We start from the raw sequence: 24,168 nt of genomic DNA, 5'->3' as shown, positions 1-24,168 counted from the left end.
AGGATTCCTGCCTGGATTCCTGCCTGGATTCCTGCCCAGCTCCAGGAACTCCTCAGAGCAGACCCAGAGCTGGCTTGGCTGGGGGAGTCACTTCTGCAAACTCATAATTTATTTTTTTTAAAGGTTTCTACTCGGTTTTTGCTGATAGTTCCACCTCGTGCAGCCCAGATCTCCTGGGCACTGGAACTCTGGGCCTGCCCCTCTCTGTGCAATCTTGTCTCTGCTTTGAGACTAATGAATAATATTCTGATTTTTTGAGAGCTGTGTGGGCTATAGATACCCAGTTGCTGTTCACCTTTAAAGGGATGCTGCACCCTATATGTCATTACAGGCTCTGACCCCAGTCTGTTCTAAAGTAGTCAAATTGCAGAGCACTGGCCAGATTTTTGCCAGTTTAAGGGTTTTTCAAAGACAAATATTTAAACGTCACTGATATTGATTGCCCAGTTTCCTTTCCCATTTAATTATGCTGTATTGCATTCAGTTCTACTTACCAAAATGGGGGATTGTCTTAACATAGCTCAGAATTCACTTTTTAGCATGAAAATAACATGAATTTTAATAGAGCACATCATTCATCACTGCTTAACAAGTGCTTTCCCATTGCTTTCCCATTGCCACTTTCCCCCTCCATAACTTTGACGGGTTTTGGAAGCAGAAGTGGGTTTTCCCTTTAGAGTTTCACAATTAATCTATGCCAAGTTTAGTGCAAAGTTCAATTCTCTTGCAAATAGCAGCCATTATTTGGCAGTTCATCTGTCATATCCTGGCTTGGCTCCCTGTGTTTACTATGAAACGGGACTGCCAGCTCTGCTTTGGGAATTATTGAAAGTTTACATCGATGAAAAGGGCATATTTGAAGAAAATTTACAGGAGCTTTCCTTTAGCTCCATAGTTTTCCTTTAGCCAGAAAGTAGTAAAGATGATGCTGTTTCCTCTATGATTCACATAAGTCCCTTAATGCATATTTAACACTGGGAAGTGTTAACAACTAATAAAATAATTGCTGTTAATGTAAGTAATTAGTACTGGCAATGTACTAATTATTATTAATATGATTGCTTGTAATTAGAATGCAAACTATAGATTCAAGGGTAGTTGTAAGTGCATGAAAAATCCCCGTTAATATAAGAATAAGATTAAAAGGTTCTATCATCTGTGATGGGTAGAAGTGATCTCTTGGCTTTCTCTCAGACTTGGTGGCAAAATAAAGTTGTCTTCAATACTTCAATTTACCAAAACAAAACCAAAAAACATAGGACTGAAACAGAAAATAGGATTAAATACTGATGAAGAGTGCACTCTCTTATTTGTAGGTTTTAAATGTTTTTTAGGTTCTTCTGTGTAGATGTATTAAAGGGTTTTTTGAAAGAGGTTTCTTACAAAGTTTCCAGTTCAGGAGTAGTTTTGGCGCTGTTTTCCACTGTCCCTGTTATATTATGCTCTGCCTGGAATGACTTCATGCATATAATATAATAATAATAATAATAGTCAGAACTTACTTGCTACTCCTTAAAAAATTAATTCATAATAAATTTTTCATTTGAAACATCCTACAGTAGGGACTTTCATATAAGGATAGAAAAGGGACATTCATTATAGAAAGCAAATGTAATTTGAATCATAACTACATATAATGAATCATGCAGGGCCAACTCCAAAGTTTGATCAACTCGATTTATTTATTCCTGTGACTGTTTTTATTTCATTTTGGAGTCACATTGAATTAGGACAGGAGCACATGAGCTCGTGTTGCTTTGTGGTGAGAGCAGCAGAGCTGTCCTTACGTGTCACAACGTTTTTAACCCCACACACCCCCTGCTTAACTTAATTACATGGATATCCTGTTGTTTGGAGTGAAATTATTTGGTAGTGTTATATCATTTCAGGAGAATATACAGGCTCAATGTATTTAATAGACATTCACTATAATAATTTCCCCTCTGTATCATTTACTTTATACTCATAAATACCACTTCCATCAGAGGTTAAACACAACTTTAAAACTCTGTTTATTCAGTGTCATTCTTGGAAGCTATTGTCCTTCTCAGCCACAGATGTGCTTACCAGAGTAATGCTTAAGTGGATATATTTATAAGGCAACAAGTCCCCTCCTGTGTTCTAAACAAAACAATTTAAGGAAGAATTCACTTCCCAACTGTGGTTTAAATTGTTTGGAATCATATAGTCACAGAGCCATCAGAGAACCCTTTTGTAAAACAACGTTCCCATGACCCTGTGCCACGAGGCCCTTTGCTATATCTTTAATAAATAATGAAACAGATGTTCTGTGGAGCCCTGGATGTCACTCCATGTGGGTTAACTGTGTTTACTAAATAAATACGGCTGTTAGCAGCTTGTATTTCATATCTCGGGCTGTGTAACAGGCAGAGCTATTGAAATAGTCTCCATTTGAATTCCCAATGTAAAGTCTTTACTTGTTATCCTGGATGCTGTACAATTCCTTCCTGTGCAGTGAAAAAATAATGGTTATAGACTCATTGTAAAACTTGGAATTAGTACCAGAATGAATTCACATGCAGAATGCTCTCAAAACACAAAAAACCTTCACAAAGGGTAAGATGGCAAAATATTAAAATATGAAGGCAAGATTTTGCCTTCTCATAGTCATATTTTTATGATAATTACTGTTAGAAGTTCTCAGGTTTCTTGAGAAAATGCTTTTACTGGAGGAATCTTTGCCTTTTGAAGACAGAACCGCCAGGTTTTCCATCTTGGATTACATGCTGGGCTTTGCTTTTGATTGGCAGGTGAAGTTGAAAAATCAGTATATTTGTAAGACAGTTTAACAGTTCTTATCCAATATAAAGGCATATTAATACAAATGTAATCAGAAGAAAAACATTTTCATGTCTCTTTTGCAGCTGTGTATTCGTCGAGGATGTTTTAGACCTGGCATTTCATGATTTCCGTGATCTTTCTGAAAATAATGTAGCAAGGATTCATTTCAAACCCCAGTGTGCTTTTTTAATGAAGAATTGCTGCTCTTCCCAACTCCTGATCAAGACCTGGGCAGTGGTAGCTGTGACCTAAAACACATTTGGGGCTGGAAATGGCCATCAGGGATGTCAGGATGGAGAGGATGTGCACAGGACAGGGCTGTTGCCCCCTTTGTTTGAGCACTGCACATCTCCAGCCTGGTGTGTGTGGAATGGGTGAACATACTGAATTTGTGATTTATTCCTTTTATATAAGTGTCTTGGTTTTCCAGAGAGGATCTCTACCCCTAGAGCAACAGCAAAATTCTTTGGATGTGTCACACATTTAATGTGATTTAAGTGTATTCCCTTTCACTGGTCCTAAATTAGGAAACATTTCCAAGCTGCTGGTGGCTAAAATGTCCTTTCTATAAGTTTCTCTGGTCAAAATCAGATGGGAACAGCAGTGTCTGTAAAATATTTACTGCATGTCAAGTTAGAAGTTGTTCCCTTCCATTTACAGTGTAGATTATAAAGTTGCAGGTTTCCAAGATGATCCCCTCTGTAAGATGCTGATTTTCCAGCCCTTTGACTGTGGTTCAGAACAGCCCATTAACAGTTATTTCCCTGCTGTATTTTGTGTGGTGACAAGGACACACTGTAAACAGACAGACGGTCTGTGACACTTCAGCCACGGGCTGAACACTGTCATTAAACTTCATGTACTTGTGCAAGTCAGTAAGTGAAGTTTTAGTGCAGCTTAAATCATGGAACAAGGCTGTGCTCTCTGAGCTGACTCACTCTTAAACACAAAGCAGAGGAAAATTAAGAACTGAGGCAGATGTGCCTGTGCCAATGCAGGTACCACTCTGAGGGTCAGGGAACAAGCTACACAATCAAATGTATTTTCCTGCAGCATAAGCTGCAGAGCTGGAAAGTTTTTGGTATTTGAAGTGATATATAAAGGTTGTGTCCATTTTTTTCCCTCCAGGATCCCAGAAGCAAGCACAAATTTAGATCCACACCTAGGGAGCCCCACCTTTTGTGACCACGTGGGTCCCTCCTTTATGGGCTCCTGCACCAAGGGATGAATGTGACAGTAAGTGAAGGTTTTCTGTGTTACCAAAAGAGGGTTTTAGAAAGTGAGTGGAAACCCTGGGTAACAGCCTCTTCCTTCATTTCTGTGGAAAACAGTGTTTCAAATGTCAGCTATTATAGTCCTGTTATATTTCAAGTGGGTATTCAGTACTATATGATCTACTAATGAAAATCACCTCTGCTACTGAGAACGCAGCACGTTCAGCTTGATGTGGCTGAAGAGCCTTTGCTGTGGCAGTTTGAGAAAGCCTCTTGAATACACCTTTAAGACTGAAAATTCAGTTCAGTTTGTAGCCAAGGTCCAGTTATTTTCCTTGTATTTAATTTGTATTGGAAGTGTCCTGCTAGAAAATCTAATAATCAATTTAAACTCACGTTCATTGGGGATGCTGACGTGGAATGCTCTGTTTTTCTTAGTCATATTCCCAGCAAGTCTTTATCCAGCTTCACTTTTATTTTCCCTGGCACATCATTAATGGTTATGTTTAGGTTTCTGAAGTAGATTATTTTATTCCCTGCAGAATGTATTGTAAGATTGTAGCCATGTCATTGGGTTGAAAACCATCCAGCTGTGATCTGAAAGTCTGGCCAACAATTAAGCATTTAGTCTTAACTTTCACTTTCCTCTGTGTTTGCTCTGTGATCATAATTATTGGCTCCTCATGGGTGTCTGAACCGTTTTTGTCTCCACAGCCTGTGACATGAACGTTCATAAGCAATGTGTGATAAACGTCCCCAGCCTCTGTGGCATGGACCACACAGAGAAAAGGGGAAGGATTTACCTGAAAGCTGAAGTCATTGGTGAAAAACTGGAAGTAACAGGTAAACAGCTCATTTTGGAACTTTTCAGATTTTATAGGCATTTATAACCACTGTGGGTCTGTGTGCCTTGGTCAGATCTTGGTGTGTTAAAGCCACTGATGGAATATTTTCCCTTCAGAAGTGGAGGGTTTCATACGAAGTGTCTTGGAATCAAGAACTGGGATTCATGAAAATAAATAGAAAAATGAAAGCTGTAGTAATAACTTTAAAACCTCTGGAATATTAGTTAGAAAATCACTTTTGTGTCATTTTTTTTTTTCATGTAGAAAGCAGCTCGTAGGTGGTTATCTGTCAGGAAGTTCCCCCTCATCTTCAGAACACAAGAGATGCACTAACTTTCATCAGCTAGGGAGTTGTTTCCTGTATTTCAGAGTATTGAATAAACAAAGGCAACTTGGATTCAATCCCAAATATTGCTCCCAGTGAATTATAAAATAAAAAAAAAAACATAATTCTCACATTCTTTAAGTTTGAGGTTACCAAGATGGGGAGGAGGCAGAGAAAGGAAGGAAAGAGAGGGTGGCAGTTCTTTTCCTTGGAACGGTTTCTCCCCAGAATTTATGAGTAATTTTTGGTTGTGCACACCCAGACTTGCACACCCCCACACCCCACCGACCCAGTCCGGGGCTGAAGCTGCAGAAAAAATTCTGTGTATCCAGAACAGGGTCCAGTGCTTTATCATGCCTGGTTGGTGTAGTAAAATGGAGTCAATTCAAGGCCAAAGTTACACCAGGTTGGAGTAGGAGGTTTCTTAGACCATCTCAACTTCTGCCCCTTGGTTTTCCCTGATGTTTCTTGACATTTCTTGCTTGTTGGCAACCCGTGGATGTTGAGTGTCATGTGTGGCTTCAGTGTGGCTCAGCTGAAAGGATAGAGCCTGTTAGACACCAAAGGATGTTTCTTCCACCTCTGTTTCCTCTTTGGGGAATGAGTCCCGTAGAGGCCATCCCCTCGTGGTCAGCATAAAGGAAATGAGACCATCACCCTGAATTTTCACTGCTAACTGAGCCAGCAAATATTCCTCCTGGCACTGTATTCTCCATGGCTCTGTTCTCTCTCAATCCAGATGCCTCCATATTCTCCTGTCAGACCTTGTAAAATGCATTGAAAAGGAGAAGTTGGATAAAATTTCGTTAGAAAGGATCAGAACAGATCCCAAGTGGTGCTTAATTGTAGCTTAACTTTTCAAATCGCTTCCTGTCGACGTGGGAGGGGAAATTTGTCCAAGGTACTGTCATTAACAGAAGGTGGTTTCACAAAGTGGTGAGGCATTTCAGAGATGGTGATGCAGCTTCTAAAAGCAATTGTACCATGAGAGAGAATTAATTGAAAATCATCCAAGTGACAAAATGTAATGTTGCATATTCTAGGCCGCTCTGCAGCAAGGTTCTTAAATATGGCTCAAACTTTCTGCTGTAATACACATAATTTGACAAATAACATGTGCTTATTTTCTGATGATTCAGGTGGGTTTGTAATCCTTTTAGGGACAAAAACATTTGTCACAAGTCTCTGTGGTACTGAGGCCCTGTAAAATGATTACACAAACAAGGATTCTTTTAGTTCACAGTTTTATTTGAAAAGGTCTTCTCTGAGATATGAATGTGGTCAAATTGTACAGACATTTCTTAGGTTTTCTTCATTGCTCTTTTTGGTGTCAGGGTACTTGGCAATGCTGTTTCTGTTGTGTTTATAAATAAAACATTTCCATCCTACAATTAAGTAGGTTTCTGGACAACAAGAAAAATGTTTACTATAACCTCGTTATGTATAAAACAATTACAGGGCTGTTGTTGTGGTTGAGGCTTCTCAACATTTCCAAGCTTTCAGAAAACTTCTTTAAATGAAAGTGACAGTTGTTCTGAAAGTAAGCTGCTTTTTTGTTTCTTTCAATAAAAAAAATGCCATACAGACTAAGCCCAAATGACATTTCAGGTGCCTTTTGTGCATGTTTAACTGAAAAGGAAATTAGCAGTTGTCAGGTAGTTCACGGACACACTGCTATGCAAAAATTTTCTCCCAGAATGTCATTGCTTCTAAAATATTTATTGAGAAAACCTTTGTTAGAATATACAGTTCCCAGAGCTGCCAGGCACAATATCACTGCCTGGGGGGGTGATATTGGGGTGATATTGGGGTGATAAGGGGGTGAATTAAGTGTCCAGGAGGTTTAGGAACAGCAGGAAAAATAATCGATGATTGGCTGTTTGGTTTGAGCCCTAGTCTGAATCTTTTTCAAAGGAATTACTCTGTAGGTGTTGAACTGCTCCAGCTGAATTCCTCAATATCTCTGCTCTGCATCCTGTTTTGGTTGTTAATTAGCTCCTGCTGGTTCTCTCCCAGCCAGCCTTGATGTCATGCAAAACATTTGTGCTGCTCGATGGAGACGTGCTCTGGGGTTGGCACCTTGCAAATCGCTGCCATGGGCACCTCAACCCTCCCAGTCCCAGCCAGGACATATTCCTGATGGAATGTTTTAAATAGGACTGAGGTTTTTTCCCCCCAGTGAATTCTAGGAAGGAGGCAAGGCAGGGTTCTGCCAGGTGGGGCTGGCCAGTGGCTCAGTCAGATTATCTAAAATCTCCAAGTTGGCAGGTTTTGAATTGAACTAATGGTGGAAATGATTCAGTTCTATGTATAAACACACTTAATTCCAGTTAACTGGGTCAGATCTTCAATCCAGGTGCATAAACAAGGACATGCAGGTTTTTCTGTGTGAACTATAGAGACCCTGCAACACTTCCTCACAAATTAGTAGGAATTTTGGATTGGCACACTCTGCCAAAACTCACCATCTTGCCAGGGCTGCTCAATCTGCCCCACTCAGTGCTCATTTCGTTGAAGTTCTTAAACATCACTGGTTTATTTTCAATGGCTGAGCTGCTTGCTTGAGAGTTGCATTGAATATTAATAATTTATTGCACTTGAAGTAAATCAGTGGGGTAGTTTTCTTTTTATAGAAACTCTCGAATTGCTTATCTCTGAAATCACTGAGTTCGTGACCCTTTCATAGGTTGGATTGACGTGGGGGGTTTGCTCTTAGGCATAATAAAGCAGTTTTTGCTATTCTTAAGCTCTGCTTTTTGCACTGAATTTTCTTCCTCCTGCTACAAGTTTTTTCACTCTTACATTTAATTCTTGACCCATCTTACAATTCAGGGCGAGTTTGTAGGTGGTTGAATCACAGTTGCGATTTTTTTGTTTTAATTTTATATTTGGGATTATTTTTATAGCGAATGAACAATAACCTGTGTGAGAAAAATAACCCCATTTGGTGCACTGATTTGTAAAAAGCTGCCATGTTATTGGGACCCTAAACTGTGCCCTGAGAGTGGCTGGGAGTTGGATGTGACAGCAGCTGACAGGGAAGAACCAATTTAGGGACAGGGTGGTAGTGACTTGCTGGCAGCCAATGCACCTTGTTAAAACACACATAGACACAGCCCAGAGTTTTCAGAGGGGGAGTTAAATCTATTTTTCTAAGCTTCAAGAATACAGAAAATCTGGTTTCATTCCTCAGTGATGCTCCTGTCATTTGGGAGGAGAGGAGGGCTGGCAGTGATCCCTGCAGAGGTTGGGAGCACAGAGCAGGCTCTCCAACAATAACCTCCCCGGGAGTTCTGTGCTCCCCACTGTGCATTCTCCACATTATTTAGGAGTGTGTGAATGCTGAGCCACCTTCTGGCTCTGCATATTAATGGCCTGTCACGCTGCTTGCTGGGGACAACTGGGGCAGGAGCCTCTGCCCAGACAAACTGGGGAGACAAACTTGGAGAATTTTGGCACGTTTCTAGGGTCTCATAAAAATTGTTTCCTTAAAAGGTCTTACCACACACACACTCCCCACTCTAATAATTTTACTTATGATTTTCTAGGTCAGTGTCTGTCTTTGTTAGCATTGACTTCCTAATATCTGCGACTGATTTTAAAGGGAACATACGGGAATATTCTCAATATTTGACCAGCTTTTAGTACCAAATGCCTATAAAGTGATCCCAAATAACTGCTTGCATGTGGGAGACATTATTAATGTCTCAAAAAACACGGATCTCATGGTTTGCTTCACTAATATCTCTTTTGTGACATTCCCAGAACCTGCAGGGTTGCTGCAGTCATTACAGAAAAAGCTGTGCCTTTAGCAATGCCAGCCCTGATAACAACAGAAAGTTTCCTTCCCATTTCAGTCATTAAATTTACTTTACCATGAAGAAATAGGCAATGCATGGTATTTAAAAAGAACATTAATTTTTCATAAATGGCCATCTACATGCATACAGAAATATTAACTAAATCCTATATATTTAGGTAAGTGTATATACAGATAAAATTAGAAATGTAATGGTCTGAATCCTTTTTCAGACGATTTGATCCATCTTGTGTTAAGATTTATGTTTCATTAAGCAGCTGTCCTACCCAGTGGTGCTTAATGATAACTTTTACAAAGATAATCTTATTTTAAAAATAAAATAGAATTGCTCCTGTGAGATTTCCAGTTAAAATTGAAAGCAGAGAACCTATTGCAGGCACAAGAACTTGGGAAGCGGCGTTAGGGACGATGGTACATTTTTTGTTAGTAGGAGAGGATATCTTAATAAATAGAGAGAAATAAAGTGTCCTGCGAAATTGGTTCATTTTTTGTCTTGTTCCAGACAAGGAAATGAATCATCTGTGCCTTGTACATCTCCTGGGCAGTGCAGGGCCTCGTTATATTGCCATTTTTCAGGGCTCCAGTAATGGGAGCACTGGGCTCAGGAGGGACATGAAAAGAAATGTTACCTGGGCAGGGGAGTACTTATGAAATAGAGAAAAGTCTCATATCTGAAAGCCCTTTTAGTGATGAGAACTGCATGGAAACTGGAAATTGTCTGAAAAGCAGGATTTGCTTTCGGAGTCACTTGTACATGTGAGTCACAACCAGCTCCAGAAAGGAAGCACTCAGTGAGTTTTATTAAAACCTCGTAATAAATCTTTAATGAAAGCTGAGCAGTTCTGGAGGCAGCTTTGGATTTTGCATACAGGGAGTACAAATTCACAAATTGGAAGAAAGACTATTTTCAGTAATGGGTAAATCTTTTGAACTGTGGTTAAGGGGAGTGCAGGGAGGAACTGGGGAGAAAGTTCCTTGGCTGAGAATACAAGATCCTCTGTCACTCACCTAAGTCATCTGAAAACTGGGAAAATCACTGGGATTTGGGCTAGAATGTTCTTCAGGAGGCAGTGAGAATTATGGAATAATTTACTAATGCTTTATTGTGTGAAGACAGAAACTTGGAGCTAACTCTTGGAGCTAACAACAGCCTCCCTTTTCCTTCATTTCTCTGGATATTGTGCCAGGCCAGACCATTGGAGACTGAGATTGTCTTCTAAAAGCAGTTATTGGCATGTGGCTGAGAGATTTCTGCTCATCTGAGTTGCCCATGGGGGGTAAAAGATTGGCACAAAGTGGTTGCTGTGATCACTAAACTGGTTTATTATCCACATTTGGGAATTCAGGAAAAAGGTAGCTGTGACTCACTTGAAAAGGAACTGAGTAAACTCATGCTGCTAATCATCCAGCTTTGTTCTAGGGACAGAAACATTTATTTATTCATCCCCATGACTAATTTTATCTGATGGTGCCACAAGCAGCTATAAATCCATAACTGCATATGGCTTGACCTATCCAATCTCATGGAAAAAGTTTCGGCTTCGTCATCCACTCCCTTAATTCCTCAGAATTCTGCCTGTATTTCTTTTCTTTGCATCAAATGTCAGTTGTTCTCTGCCAGCCCACTCTGTTTTATTTAGATTTTTATTTAAAGTATGAATACCTAAGAACAAGATCAGTGTTTGCTTATATCTTTATACTATTCCTGGGAAAGTGGGCGTCCCAGTTCCAGGCATGGCTCCTGGATGGATGCTGCTGGTTTAGAAGGAGCACGTGATAGAAGAGCCATAGGACAGTCATCAAATAGTCTCCATTTTCTGCTGAATAGACATTTAGGATCTCTCCTTCATTAACAAGGAGGAAAATGGCACATTTTTTCCCTATTTCTGTTTTTAGAAGGAAAACCTGGGCTATGTGGGATTTGTTAAAATCCAGTATATACTTCTCTTTGTTGTCTGTTCATCTGTGTGCTCTCTCAGTCCCCATTAAGAGTCCAGTCTGGACAAAATGTTGGAAAATTTAACTTGTAGCAGCTGCTTTGCTCAGTACAGAGATTGTTATCATCCTTAATAGTTACAACAGAAAACCAACAAATTATAATTTAGGTTCGTGCCCATGTTATACTCCACCTCACTTCAACCATCTCTCATTTATAGTAACATCCCTAGCACAGTGTTGAGTTTAATTAACTAATAATTATCAAGCAGTAAGAGATTGCTGGCTGTCATTACAGCTCTGGCACCACTCAGCCACAGTTAAGTTGATTTATTTTCAGGGGGTTATTTTTCATTTCACTTTTTCACTCCCACACAAGAGATGGTGCCTTTGGTGGGGAGGGGAAATCTCTTTTTCATGTCAATTCTCTTAGAGAAACCTGACCCATCCTGTTAAAAATAGGGCACCCTTGGAGATGGACCACTTGGATGCTAATTCTCTATAAGCACCATTCAGCACAAGTATCATCAGGCTGCTTCCTCAGGAAAAGAAGTGCTAAGTCAGTTGGAAAAGAATGTCTAAGGGTATTAATTATGCAGACAAAAGTACAAATGGGCCAGATATCTTAAAACAAGGAGGGAGATAATGACTTTGTCTGCAACCTGTATTTAGTACATGTTGCATCTTTCCTTCCCAATTAATCTTTGAGCTTCTCTTTCTTATATTTAGAGGGGGGTTTTTTTTCCATTTTCTGTGTGTGCTGCAAAAGAAAGAAGCAATGTTACACATGCTGCCGTGGCCTCCTGCTGCCAGTGTTGTTTTCTAGGCTCAGCAGGTTTATCCAGGCTGGTCAGTGATGGCTTTCTCCAGGGAATTCTCCATGGCAGAGCTTCCAAGGATGTCTCTGCATCCACCCAGCCTGTTGCTTAAAATTCTGCTTGTTACACTGAGCCTCTCCAGGTAAAACTGAAACCTAAAAGCTGAGTCTGAAGATACCATGTTCAAATTAAAGCCATTTTGTTCAAGGGATTTTAGTGACAAACTTCCCAGTGTGTATTTTTGGGAAGCTGTAGAACATGTGGAGAGTTCTGCTCCTCACTTATGTCAAACTACGGGATAGGAAAAAAGAATGAGAACGTGGATTTTGAAGTAACAGCTCATGTGCCAAACCTGGCAGTGCAGTCACAAGAGCCATGCACAAGAAGACTAAAAAAAAAAAAAAAACCAAAAAAAGCCAAAATAACCCCAAATATAGGACAAGAGAGAGCAGCTTGCACTGAAAGCTGTCACTTCATCCCGCACTCGCTTTGTGGTTCTTGGTCCCTTTGGGATTGTAAATACTTAGCTAAAATAAGTCATTTAATCTCAGTGTTATTCCTCAGAAGTGTATTTGAAGATGGCTTTCAGCGTGCTAAATTTTAATATTGGGTGGATTGGGTTTTTTTCATGGATTGAGAACAAATGGTTTTCCCGCTGACCACTGGGTGTGAAGGCCCTCAGAGGGCAAACTCAGAGTAAACGAGAGTGGAAACAATTTTCCTGGCCTGAAAACTGTCATTTCCTCAGTTACAAAGCCCTGTCAGCTTCATACAGGGATTGTGGAAAACTAAAAATGAAAGGGTTTGCAAGAAAGATACATGTTTCTGTTCTCTTCTTTTAAAACACGGTGATTTTTTTTTTTCTGATATAATTATTTGAGCAATAAACTTAGTGAACAGAATTACACTTTATTCTAAAATTTTAACCCATAAGCATTTTCTGTCTGTAGTTTTAAAACCACAAATTTAAGAAACTTAATCAGTATCAACTGTTGGGTCAAGTTCATGTGATTCATTTCCAGCCACGATCTAATTTCCTTGATTAATTTACCTCAGAGTAAAGTGCATGAGAATTATCTTGACAAATAAACTAGTGTCTTCCAAATCAGTAGCTCACATCACTGGACACTGCCTTCTTCCCACAGCTATTTTGGATATAAGGTACCACTTAGGTCTGGTGTTTCTTCCTTCCACCTTATTCTACCACACCTAATAATCTCTCATTAAATAAACAGAGCAGGTCAAACTATTTGAAATTATGTTTTTTTCTCCTGTTGCACTGGTGGGTTTTCTCCCAAAAAGAAAATTTCCCTCTGCATCCTGCATCAAATGCCACAGGGGCTCAGGAGTAGGTTTGCACTTGGCAGTTGTGTCCTTTGGAAAAACACAATGAGCACTAAAACACTCTCTCCATCCCCTGCAAGGACAGAGTCAGCCCAGAGCTGGTTCCATCACCCTGATAATACACCTGGTGTGTAGGAAATGGAGCAGAACATCCCATGGTTTATAAATCAGTGCTGTTTTACAACAGGGGTGTTGTCAACACCACCATCTTTCATTCCACTGGCCTTTAGTAAAGCACAAGAATAAAAACCTGCTGCCCAAAAGCTGTCCTCTTCTTATTCTATATATGAAAATAATATCTGTGTTCCTTGGATGCCTTTCAGCCTCCATGCTGGGAAACAACAGATTGAAATCCCGGGAAGGATTTTTTATTTATAGTATGAAAATGCCATTTAAATCTGGGGGAAGAGGAGAAGAATGCCTTGAGCAAACAGTAACTACCTGTTGCTGAAGATCTAACAAGTTTTTTTTCTTTTCTTTCTTTGCATTAGCTCTGACTCTAAAATTCAAATTTTTGTAGGAAATATTTTCCATCAAGAAATATTAAGTGGCTTAAAGGTTGATGTTTCCTAAATTTCCTTTTAGATTTCTGCAGTTAGGTAGATGAATTTGAAAAAGCCCTCTTGAATGAAAGCTGAGGACACTCAATCCAGGATAATCTCTCTGGTGGCTTGGCTTCCTTCATCCCCTGGGAACCATGTCACCCTCAAAGCTTCTTGCAGTCATCCTTCCAGAAACAATTCCAGTCTTGAACTGTGGCTGCCACAAAGGAATTCCTGAATAAAAGCTGTCCAGAACAAGCCCAGAGGTTGCTGCTCCCAGCATGATTTTTGATGCCCAGTTGTGAGCTCCAGATTTCCCTCTCCAACTTTATCCCAGTTGGTTTGGGTGGGATGGGGTTTCCCAACATGAGGAAAATTCACCTCTTCTTCCAGGGTGCAGCAGAATAAAACCTTCCATGATGTATAAATGCTACTCACATGGCTACAAGAGGGAGGGCAGTGTTGTCTTTGCTCTTCCATTGAATATTTCACTCCCCTGCACTTCTGACCTGCGGGTTCTGAGGGGTCTCTCACTCTTTGGGGATCAGGAACAACATGAGATAAATTAACTCACTTTATTTCTTCTTTTGACATTGTAAAAATTGAAGAACGTTAAGGCTTTTGTGAAGCTGAAGTTTAGCTTGTCTTCCCTGTATTTTTCCTTTGGTTGCTATCATGACATAATGCTCACAAGGATTCCCTCTGACAGCTGATGAACTGTGAATCCAGGGGAAATTTAGTGTTCAAAACCTTCCAGAGGGGGTTCGTATCAGATAATGGACCCTCTGAAATCCATTGTGATCTGGCTGTTGCCCTTACAGCTTTTGGCTGATAGTCCTGTCGTTGTATGGCCTGAGACTGATGAGGAAATAAAAGCACAAAGAGTTGGTACCTGCTTAGAAAAATTACAGTGATGGATTTGGGTGTTTAATCGTTCCACTGCAGGAAAACGCTGCCTGGGAGCTGCGTGTCGGTTGTGAATCACTCCTCTCCTGTCATTGCTCTCTACAATTCTGACAAATATCACCCTGTACAACCTCACTTTACAGCAAGGAGTTTCTTCCATGCCAAGTCTGACAAGTGGCTTTCACGTCTTATTTATTTGTCAGCAGCTTTCAATAACTCTGCTTTGACATGTTATTGCGTTTTATGAGCGATGTCTAATCCTGTACAAACGAGCTGGTTTTTATTTTTATATTGACAGTGAGAGAAGCAAAAAACCTCATTCCCATGGATCCAAATGGACTCTCAGATCCTTATGTTAAACTGAAGCTCATCCCAGACCCTAAGAATGAAAGCAAACAAAAAACAAAAACCATCCGCTCTACTCTGAATCCGGACTGGAATGAGTCCTTCACATTGTGAGTTTAACACCATTTCCTGCAGGATCTTTGCCTGGTTTGAATTGTTTGTTCAGTTTTGCATTGGAAACTGCTCTATTTCTCTCCTTTTTAGTAAATTAAAGCCTTCAGACAAAGATCGCCGGTTGTCCGTCGAGGTCTGGGACTGGGATCGAACAACCAGGAATGATTTCATGGGATCTCTTTCGTTTGGGGTGTCAGAGCTTATGAAAATGCCAGCCAGTGGATGGTAAGAGTTTCAGACAAGGGAGAAGGAGAGAATATATCACCAAAAGTTTTAAATCAGTCTTTTTCTTCAACATGATCTACCTTTTTTTTTTTTTTTGAGTTTTTCACTGAGTTTCAGGCTATAAATTCCCTGAAAGTGCAACTAAACCTAGGAAATACAGGCTATATATATATGTATCAAAGAAGGATAATGAAAGGATTGCTTTTCTTTTGTGGTGTTCATGAAACTTCTACTGGAGCCAGGAGCTGCTGCAAACTCAGCTCTGTGTACATAGTCTTGTGATAGGAATTTTATTTTTATCTCAAATACGATGTATTCATTACTAAGTGTATCATGTTATATATAGCTCTGCAAATTCAAAGTGCATGGAAACTGATTTCATAAAATGCCACCTCATTAACTACCAAGCAAGGGGTAGAACCCACCACATCTCCTGAAAAAGGACATTCCTTCAAAGATATATCTTTAGGGCTGTGGAAGCACTGGAGACAAAAGTTCTCCAGGGTTGATGTCTCCCATCATATCACAGGATGGGTGGGAAGAATCTCCTTGTCCATTAAACTGCCTTGACACATAATTTGAGATTAAAGGTTTGATTTCATGTTAAATATGTCCTATTTCTGAGTTTGCTTTAGGTCCTTGAGGTCAGTTCTTTACCTGCCTGTGACACTGATACAAACCACACACACAAAAAAAAAAATCATATAATCACACTAAATCAGGCTTCAAATCTGACAGGAATAAAACTGGAAAGTCACATTTTTTTTCTCAAATGTTCCACAGGTACAAGCTGCTGAATCAAGAAGAAGGTGAATATTACAATGTTCCAATTCCAGATGCTGATGAAGATGGAAATGCAGAGCTCCGGCAGAAGTTTGAGGTGAGGGCTAAAAGCTGTATATTGCACTTATTTTTCACTTTATTCCAAAAAAGAAAACCTGTTAAAACATACATATGGTTGAGTGCTACTGCTTCTGTTCCTGTGTCAGCACTGTGTGACTTTGGTTTCCTTGAAGATTGGGCCAATGGTTTAATTCAGTGGTGGCATCATTTTTCTGACAGTTCAGCTTCTGTGCTATGACACTTCTAAGTTGGTATTTTAAAATATGTTTTGTCAAGCATGTGTAATAATTTCAATATCTTCTAATACTTGCTGCAAAATCTTCCAGCCATTATCACTGGTATCTGCGTTATTTGACAAATGAAATTCTCAGAAACCCCATATTTAGAATATTTAACACCGTGAGTTCTTGTGTTTTAACAAAAGGCTTGTAATAATTACTGACAATTTAGAGTCTCATAATCTTTGCAGAAGTTTTTCATGTGAAATTCTGATCTCCTGTAGCGTGGGTGAGGATGTTTTTAAGGACCGAGGTATTGGTGGTTGTGTATAGAAAAGAGAATCCAGAGAAAAGCAATGCTTTCCACAGTGTCCTGCCTTCTGTGGTGCCAACTGGAGGGGTTGGTAGCCACAAGCACAGTCTCATTGTACCATACACAGGAGTAATTCCTTAATGATCACACTCAGCCAGCAACTCAGCCTCTTCTGACAACTACAGCTGAGACTTCAACTAAATATTTGCTGACCACAAGCCCCAGGAACAGGGCAGGTACAGCCTGGGGAGGGAGGGGGTTTGCTGATGGCTGTGCTGGATTCAGCTCATCTCCCTTGGCTGCTCTTCCAGCTGCTCACACAGTAATGAGTTTGAAATATCCCAACCTGCAGTGTTGGTTCCCTTTTCCTGGTTGGACATTTCCAGCCCCAGCCAGGCTGTTTATCCAGAACGTGATTAATGTACCTGTTGTGCATAAACAAACACGCCTGCTCCTTTCAACCTGAAATGGCAATTTTTGATGTTCACCATCAGGCAGAATTCTCCACTGTTATTATAAAAGATGGGTTAACCCGAGAAAGTGAGGAAAAACAGCACATGTGCAACTTTCAAGGAAGAAAAAGAAAAGGTGCAGCAATTTCTTGTGAACGCATTTGGATCAGCTCCCATGCTCCTGTCTGGCATGAACAATGATTTTTGTTATACATTTGAGAAGTATTTCAATCTCCAGTCCATTTTCCTTTCTTTGCAATTGTGATCTGACCCAGTGTGATTTTATTTTGCTGCACTAGGTCATTTGCTGTTCAAGATCATATTTATTTTTCATCCTCCCTATGAAGAATAGCTTCAAAAGTAATTCTGTCCACCTCTTCCATGCCCCTGTGCATTATACAGAGCCTGGAACTGGTGTTTAAATGTTGGTGATACAGGTATAGAAATCTACTTGTTTTTTCTCAGGTCAGAGACAGCACAAAGAAAAGTCACTAAAATTGTCCACTTAAAAAGGTCAGATATTATATGCAGTATATTTGTATATTGAATTTACAACTTCTTAGGCTTTTTTCTTCATCCTACAGTAAATACACTGGTTGCAGGAGAAACAGTCAGGGTTTATCTGTGTCCTGCAATGAAACAGGAGAAATCCTGAGAGGTTGCATTGGGTAAAGCTACTGGACCTGGTCCCAGAAACAGCAGCTTCACATAGGGGCAGCTCTGCCTCAGAAATAATTAGTCTGTCTCAAAGTCTAATTAGTTCAGCCTCAGCACTGTGTATTTGAGGCTCTCCCTGTTCTGGGAGTAGCCTGGTTGTTGCTGTTCGAGTGACTGAATTAATCAAGGGAAGGGAATAGGTCTTCAGTGAACACGGTGTCTCCAGGAATGTGATTTCCCCAGGTGCACAATGAACAGTTTTAAACCATAGTGATGACAAATGAAAGTGTTGGTAGCTGAACAAACTCTGTAATTATGAGGAGACCGAGGCTGGGATAATGCAGTGTTACATGGCAAAAGGATTCAGGTTCACCCATTTGCTCTCTTGTAAAATTTACCACTCTGAGAAGGGGCAGAGGGAAGCAGGACCCTCCAAGTAAAATTCTTACTTGGTTTCAAAGGGCATCACTGTGATGGCTTCTAAAAATTAGCAGCACAGATGTCTGAATGGTGGTATTTAACTTATTAGCTATTCTGGTGTGGCACATAAGTGGTGCTGACTCTGATCATCTTTTATCTTACTTCTGTTATCATTTATATTCTGGCTTACATAGGCATTTTATTTTAGGTGCCCTGTACTAAGGAACAAGTAGATAGCACTGAGAAAATATGCTGCTATTTGGGATTTAATGACATCATCTAAATAAATATTGCCACTGTTCTAAAATCAGCATTGAAGCCTTGCAGGAAGAGGATTGCAGATCTTGACTGCCATTTTCCTGGAGGAGTGAGTTTGTCAGGAACATTAAAATTATAGATAGATGTCTCAGTTTAATGAGACTGAAGTGTTTTGCTAAGGAGGATAAGTTATGAGGAAGACCAAACTCCCTCTAAGCACCTGTAAATCCGAAACTAAGAGGCTCCAATTGAGGAAGTCTGGAGAAAGAAAAAAAAAATAACAGCCCTTTATTAAAGGATATATGTGTATTGGCAGAACAACAAAAGAACACGAAAAAACCAACCAAACAATGATCTTGTGCCCAAAAATCCCCTTCATAAGGAACCAGTTGGGTACTTTTCGGGGTTTGGCACAATTTTAACCACGCGGGGCAGGGGGTGCTGTTGGGCTCTGGCGGTCGCCACGTGAGGGCCTTGGTGCGTGGAAGACAGCCAAAAAATGGAGATTCCCCCACACAACAACAAGAAGGGGAAGGGAAAAAGGGGGAAAAGGGGTTCTTCCCATGAAAGTCATGCTGTCTGTGGCTGTCTGTGGCCGGGATTTCCCCCCTTTTCGTCGATGGGCACAACGGCTGCCAGACACAGGAGCAGAGGAGGGAAAAGGGCGACCTCGGTCCCCAAACTGTTCCTCTGCAGATGGGTTCAAGCCTCTCCGAGGAATCCTGAGCAGATCTGGGCTGGGGGCAAGAACAGGGCACAGGCAAGCCAGGGCCAGGAAAACAGCCGGATGACCAGGCTGACAACCAAAACGACCTTGGAGCTTTTCCAACGCACACCTTGCCTGAGTTAAGGCAAAAGTGGAATAAATGCCCCCGTTTCCGAGGAGAGAAGAAAAAAAACAAACTCATCACCCCTCCCCACATTCTTAGGAGGGCCATCAGGAGGTCCCAGGGACTTTTCAGCAAAACATCAGGAATGAAGACATTCATCCATAGTGATCTCCCAGCTGCAAGCAGGAGAGCAAGGCAGGTGAGCATCTGGGAAAGATGGGGGGAAAATATCCCAGGAACAGAAACAAAGCTCGGATGCTTTGCGTCGCCTTATGCGAAAGCAAAACCGAGAAGTGTCCGGACATAAATTAATGACACTTTTAGATTGGATTTTTTTACACCTACCTGATTTTTCCAAGAGATGGGACTTTCCAAATAGAAACCTGGCAACGAGTCGGTCGTATGCTCTGTGAGCAAGCTGGACTTGGGGACTCTGCAGCTTGCAAACACTTAACTACGTGGGGTACGCTGATGGCTACTTTAAAAGCAGCTCAAAAAGAGACAGAAACTGTTGCAGCTCTGGACTCTAACCCCCCTGCTCCTCCTGTGACTGAGGACAAAACTAAGAGTACAGAGTTACCCTTTGAGGAGAAAAGCGGCTGCAAGCTGCCCAAATTCCCACAAATGTGCCTTCCCACCCTCCCAAAAGAGGAACCTGACATTGACTCCGACGACTCTTCTGATCCGGGGTTAGACAAACCGGAATGAAAATTATCTCCTTTCATTAAAACCCAGAATGGGCACAGAAAGATTTATGGAAACAAATGGGACAAATGCAGAGAAAAGGCTTTAGCAGCGGGTGATTGGGAATTTGTAACCGCCTGTCCTGTTATATATCGACAACAACAACCTCCTAAATATCATAACTTGTCTTATGAGATGATGAAAGATTTACAGTAGTTAGTAAGAGAAAGCAGTATCTCCTCGCCCCGTATGTACTCCTTTTCAGAAGTGTTAAGTACTTCTTATGTGTTGGTTCCTCATGTTTGGAAATGTCTCTTGAAAATGATTTTAACAACAACACGTCCCGTTGGGAATCGCTGTACGACCAAACGGTGTGAGGTAACTGTAGCAAACCCAAAATCAAGCAGCCAAAGCACTGGTGTCAAGGCAACAAAGGGCTGAGATCCACGTGGTACCAGAATCAACTGTACAAAATGAACAATTTCCCAACCATGCTCCTTGAGCCACAAGAATTAGGGATCTCGGGAACTTTACAAGCTACAACATGTTTCTATCTTAATTTTTTCACAGGTTCTCACACGAATCAACCCGAGCTTGACATCTCTCCCGTAGGGATTTATGCAAGTGCTTCTTTATGATGTAATGAAACACTTAGCCAGGGTTTGTCCCTGGCAATAACCTAATAAGGTTACCTGATTTATTCTTGATTTGTGGGCAACGAGTATGGAAGAGCAACCCTGGAAAAGCGGTGTGGGGGTCCCTGTGCTTTTGGGCAACTAACACTATTTCACCCTAATAAGTCACCCTTGAACAGAAATCCACTCAGCAGAGGCAAAAGATCAATACTCCAATTTTCCTCAAATTGTGACTCAAATGTTCGATTCTGGAACCAACTGCAAAGATTCTTTTCCAGCCTTATAGCGGGCACAGGAATGGCACATGCTTTAACCTCTCTAAATAAACTTGGCTGCTGGCTTGTGAAGGAAGCTAATGCTACTGGCTTAGCAACAAGTGCCTTACTAACCCATGTAGATGCAGTGAGATGTGGAGGATCGTGGACCAGAGCAGAACTCAAAGTGTTACCGAAGCAGAGGACGTTGCCAGAACAGAAGAGAATGTGGCAGAAGGTGGGAGGAAGTGTCTGCAATGTGCCTGGAGCCAAAGGTTGCATGACCCAGAACAAGAAGATGATTGAAGAAAAGAAGGCGGCGTGTTGGAAGCTGATAGGTGTAAAGATGGACATTAGTTGTTGATGGGTAGAAATGTGCATATTGTAATTTTATAGGGACGAGTATTGCTTGTTGATAGGTTGAAGATGCTTTGCTTTGCTCACAGAGCAGAAATGAAACTAATTCCTCTATAAACAGAGGCTTGAAATAAATAATAAACTATTCTGACCAGCAAGGGTGTCCGTGCTTCAGTCGCTACAACCTCCCATTTAAATCAGAATTTTAAAAATATCTACCTGCATCTATATTTCAACAGACAGCCTTGAGACTGGGCCTCAAGCTCTCACTGGTTTCAAACTCTTTACACAATCCCATCACATCCTTCTTAACATATCCCTGTAACCACCCAGACTTCTTATTTAAATGTGGTTATTAGCCACCCAAATCTCGTGGATATGCTGCTTTGCTTGCTGGACCTTCTGGCACAGATTCTTTAAGTCATTTATTCTATGCAAATCTACCATAAAATAGCCATGCAAGATTATAAATAAATAATAATAGATTCAAAAATTCTCTTCGCTTACATCTGTAAATGAACAGAAGAAACCTGTTTGTCATGAGAAGTTTCCTTATGGCCCATTCTGCCACCTCTGAACCAGCTGAAAAATTAACACCCAATTTCTGCCCTATCCAACAAACGGGACTAAATTTGGAAAAGAAGGAGTTGAAGAGGATGGTGCTTTTCTACCTTTTTGATTTTATTGCCAGGATTTTCTTATTATGTACAATGTGTTATCTATATGAACTTGTGCATTATATAGAAAGTGAGGTGTGTTATGCAGGGTGCTGTGCAGTATTTCACAACAAATTCAATCTACGTATTTTCTGGATCTCACCTCTCACTAGAACTTACAGATTCATTATCTGCTCATTTAGCAGTGTTATCAAATCTGTCCTCAGTGATTTATACGTGATACATCATTATTAATATTTAGAGATAAAAATATACTCCTGTAGGAAGTGGAGGCAGGAGAAAATCTGTCACTATTTTTCAGTTGGTTTTAACCTTTGGTTGTGAATTTTCTCTCTGGAATGGGATTATTTGTGGCCATCTCAAAATGCAACTCCCTCAGAATAATTGTAGCTGCTCCATAATTGTCCGTGCTGAGGTTGCCATGGGAACTCCCAACAGTCCCAGGTGGCTCCATGGACCCAAACTAGCAAATCTTCTGACTGCAGCATCTACTCTTTGTTAGATATTTATTTTCTTCTTGCAGTATTTTACTAGGCAAAGAAAAAAGCAGAATATTGAAATAATGCAACCTTATGGTATTTTTTTCTACCAGGTTGTGATTTGGGCAGTAAGATGCTTTTGCTTGGGGTTTTTTTGTATTAGAGGAAAAGAAATGTGTGAACTGTAAAACTTCTATTGTAGAAAGTTATTTCAGTTTGGTCAAGCCTTTTTTTTTCCTTTTCCTGCTTAGTAAAGCACTTCTTGATAGAACAATAATAGAATAATACTGGTTTAAAAGTAGGCTGGTGAGTTATTCTCTCTGTTCCCTTCTTTCCACATCACCAGCACGGGAAACGTTATTAAAAATAAAGCAGTTATGGTCCATTGAAATGATTTTTTTTAAAATTAAACAAAGGCCAGAGCAGCTGTAATCCTGACACGTGGACACATTTACTGAGCACAAGGTATCTTGAGTGATGGGAGCAGTGTGAGTCACTACACCCAGCTTTGGGAATTGGAGTGATCCAAGCACGTTGTTGCCGCTCCTAAAATCTTCATTTTAAAGCCTCTGTGGGGAAGACATGCAATGGTCCTCCTGGTGCATAATCTTCACATATCAGACATCTTCTTTTGTTCTAATTACTTCCTCTACTGTAGCTCTGGGTGGGTTTCAGAGGAATGAAATTGTTCTCTTTGTTTCTGAGAGAGGCTGCTCTTCCCACTGGGGGGATCCATGTGGGTCCGTTTTGATGGTGCTTCCCTGGGGACACAAATCCACATCCACCACCCAGGCCACCTTTGAGTGCTGTTTGTGTTCAAGATTTCGGCTGCCTTGACCCATGGAATTGCTGGTGGAGGCTGTACAGAAGCTGGACCTGTTGTGTCCTTTTCCAGCCTGCAACTGGGGAGGGAGCAGAGTTGAGAACAGGGTGGATTTTGTATCTGAGCACTGGAAGTGTGCAGTCAGTGGTGACATTTTGGTGACATCTCAGTGCTTCTAAACATAACTATTAGGATGGTCCTAAAGAAAATGTCTTTTAAAGTGCCTTATCATTTGAAATATAAGAACAGGGAGGATGTGGAGCTTGGCCATCGGGCTCGGTTATAAATATCCAGGACCTCTCCAGTGACTCAGGAGCTGTAGATATTTCTGCTGCTGAGCTCCTCCAGGATGCAGAGCAGCACTTTGTTTGACTAAACCTGTGTGTTAATCCTTGTGCAGACGTGAATTTACAAAGCAGTGCCCTCTCCCAGTCTGGAGTTGTGCATACAGAGCTCCCATGGGTTTACACCACCAGGCCTCTCTTTGTGGCTGCACAGCTGGTGTTAAACAGAACCTGAAAATGTCCCCAGATTTCAAGGCACAATTAAAGCTTTCTGATGACTTCTGTTGCTGTTATAGTCTAATGCTAAAGAAACCTCTTTCATTTATTTATCATTTCCTTTCTCAACACCAATACTTCATTTCAGATTGTTTCACTGCAGGTCCTGCATTTCTTAGATCTTCAACACTCCCTTTAGTTTTAGTTTTTAAAGCAGTTTCTGGCTGCTTTATTTGAAAGGAGAAGGCCAGGACTGTCTTGATTAATATGACATTTTCCTGATATTCACAGCAACTTTAGGTCAAAAGGACATTTTCTTTCTTTCCTTTAATCAGTGGCCAGAACATCCTAGAGCTGTCTTGATTCTAAGCTGGAGGCTGGGTGAAAATGTTGCAGTTGCACAGCCAGGGCCATAGCAGAAGACTCCAGGAACTGTTTCAGTAGCTTCTTAAGAACCCAATGAGTTTTCTAATTAAATTAATTAATTTTTCATTCAAAAAAACCCCCAACAAAACAAAATAAACCGAACAGTA

The 24,168-nt window shown here is 40.7% G+C and overlaps 1 protein-coding gene across 1 annotated transcript in view; it reads left to right on the top strand.

The window, feature by feature from the left end:
- The window catches only part of PRKCA (protein kinase C alpha), a 145,652-nt gene that overhangs the window by 85,500 nt on the left and 35,984 nt on the right, over positions 1 to 24,168 (top strand). The window contains 7 exon segments of the mRNA XM_032706569.1: positions 3,931 to 3,956; positions 3,958 to 3,989; positions 3,992 to 4,042; positions 4,731 to 4,859; positions 14,850 to 15,006; positions 15,101 to 15,235; positions 16,019 to 16,115. Of these exon segments, the coding sequence (XP_032562460.1) occupies positions 3,931 to 3,956; positions 3,958 to 3,989; positions 3,992 to 4,042; positions 4,731 to 4,859; positions 14,850 to 15,006; positions 15,101 to 15,235; positions 16,019 to 16,115 (627 nt within the window).

Source organism: Chiroxiphia lanceolata, chromosome 19 (genome assembly GCF_009829145.1).
Source record: "Chiroxiphia lanceolata isolate bChiLan1 chromosome 19, bChiLan1.pri, whole genome shotgun sequence".
In the NCBI taxonomy this organism is placed as follows: Eukaryota; Metazoa; Chordata; class Aves; order Passeriformes; family Pipridae; genus Chiroxiphia; species Chiroxiphia lanceolata.
This window is presented reverse-complemented; position numbering and strand designations above follow the sequence as displayed.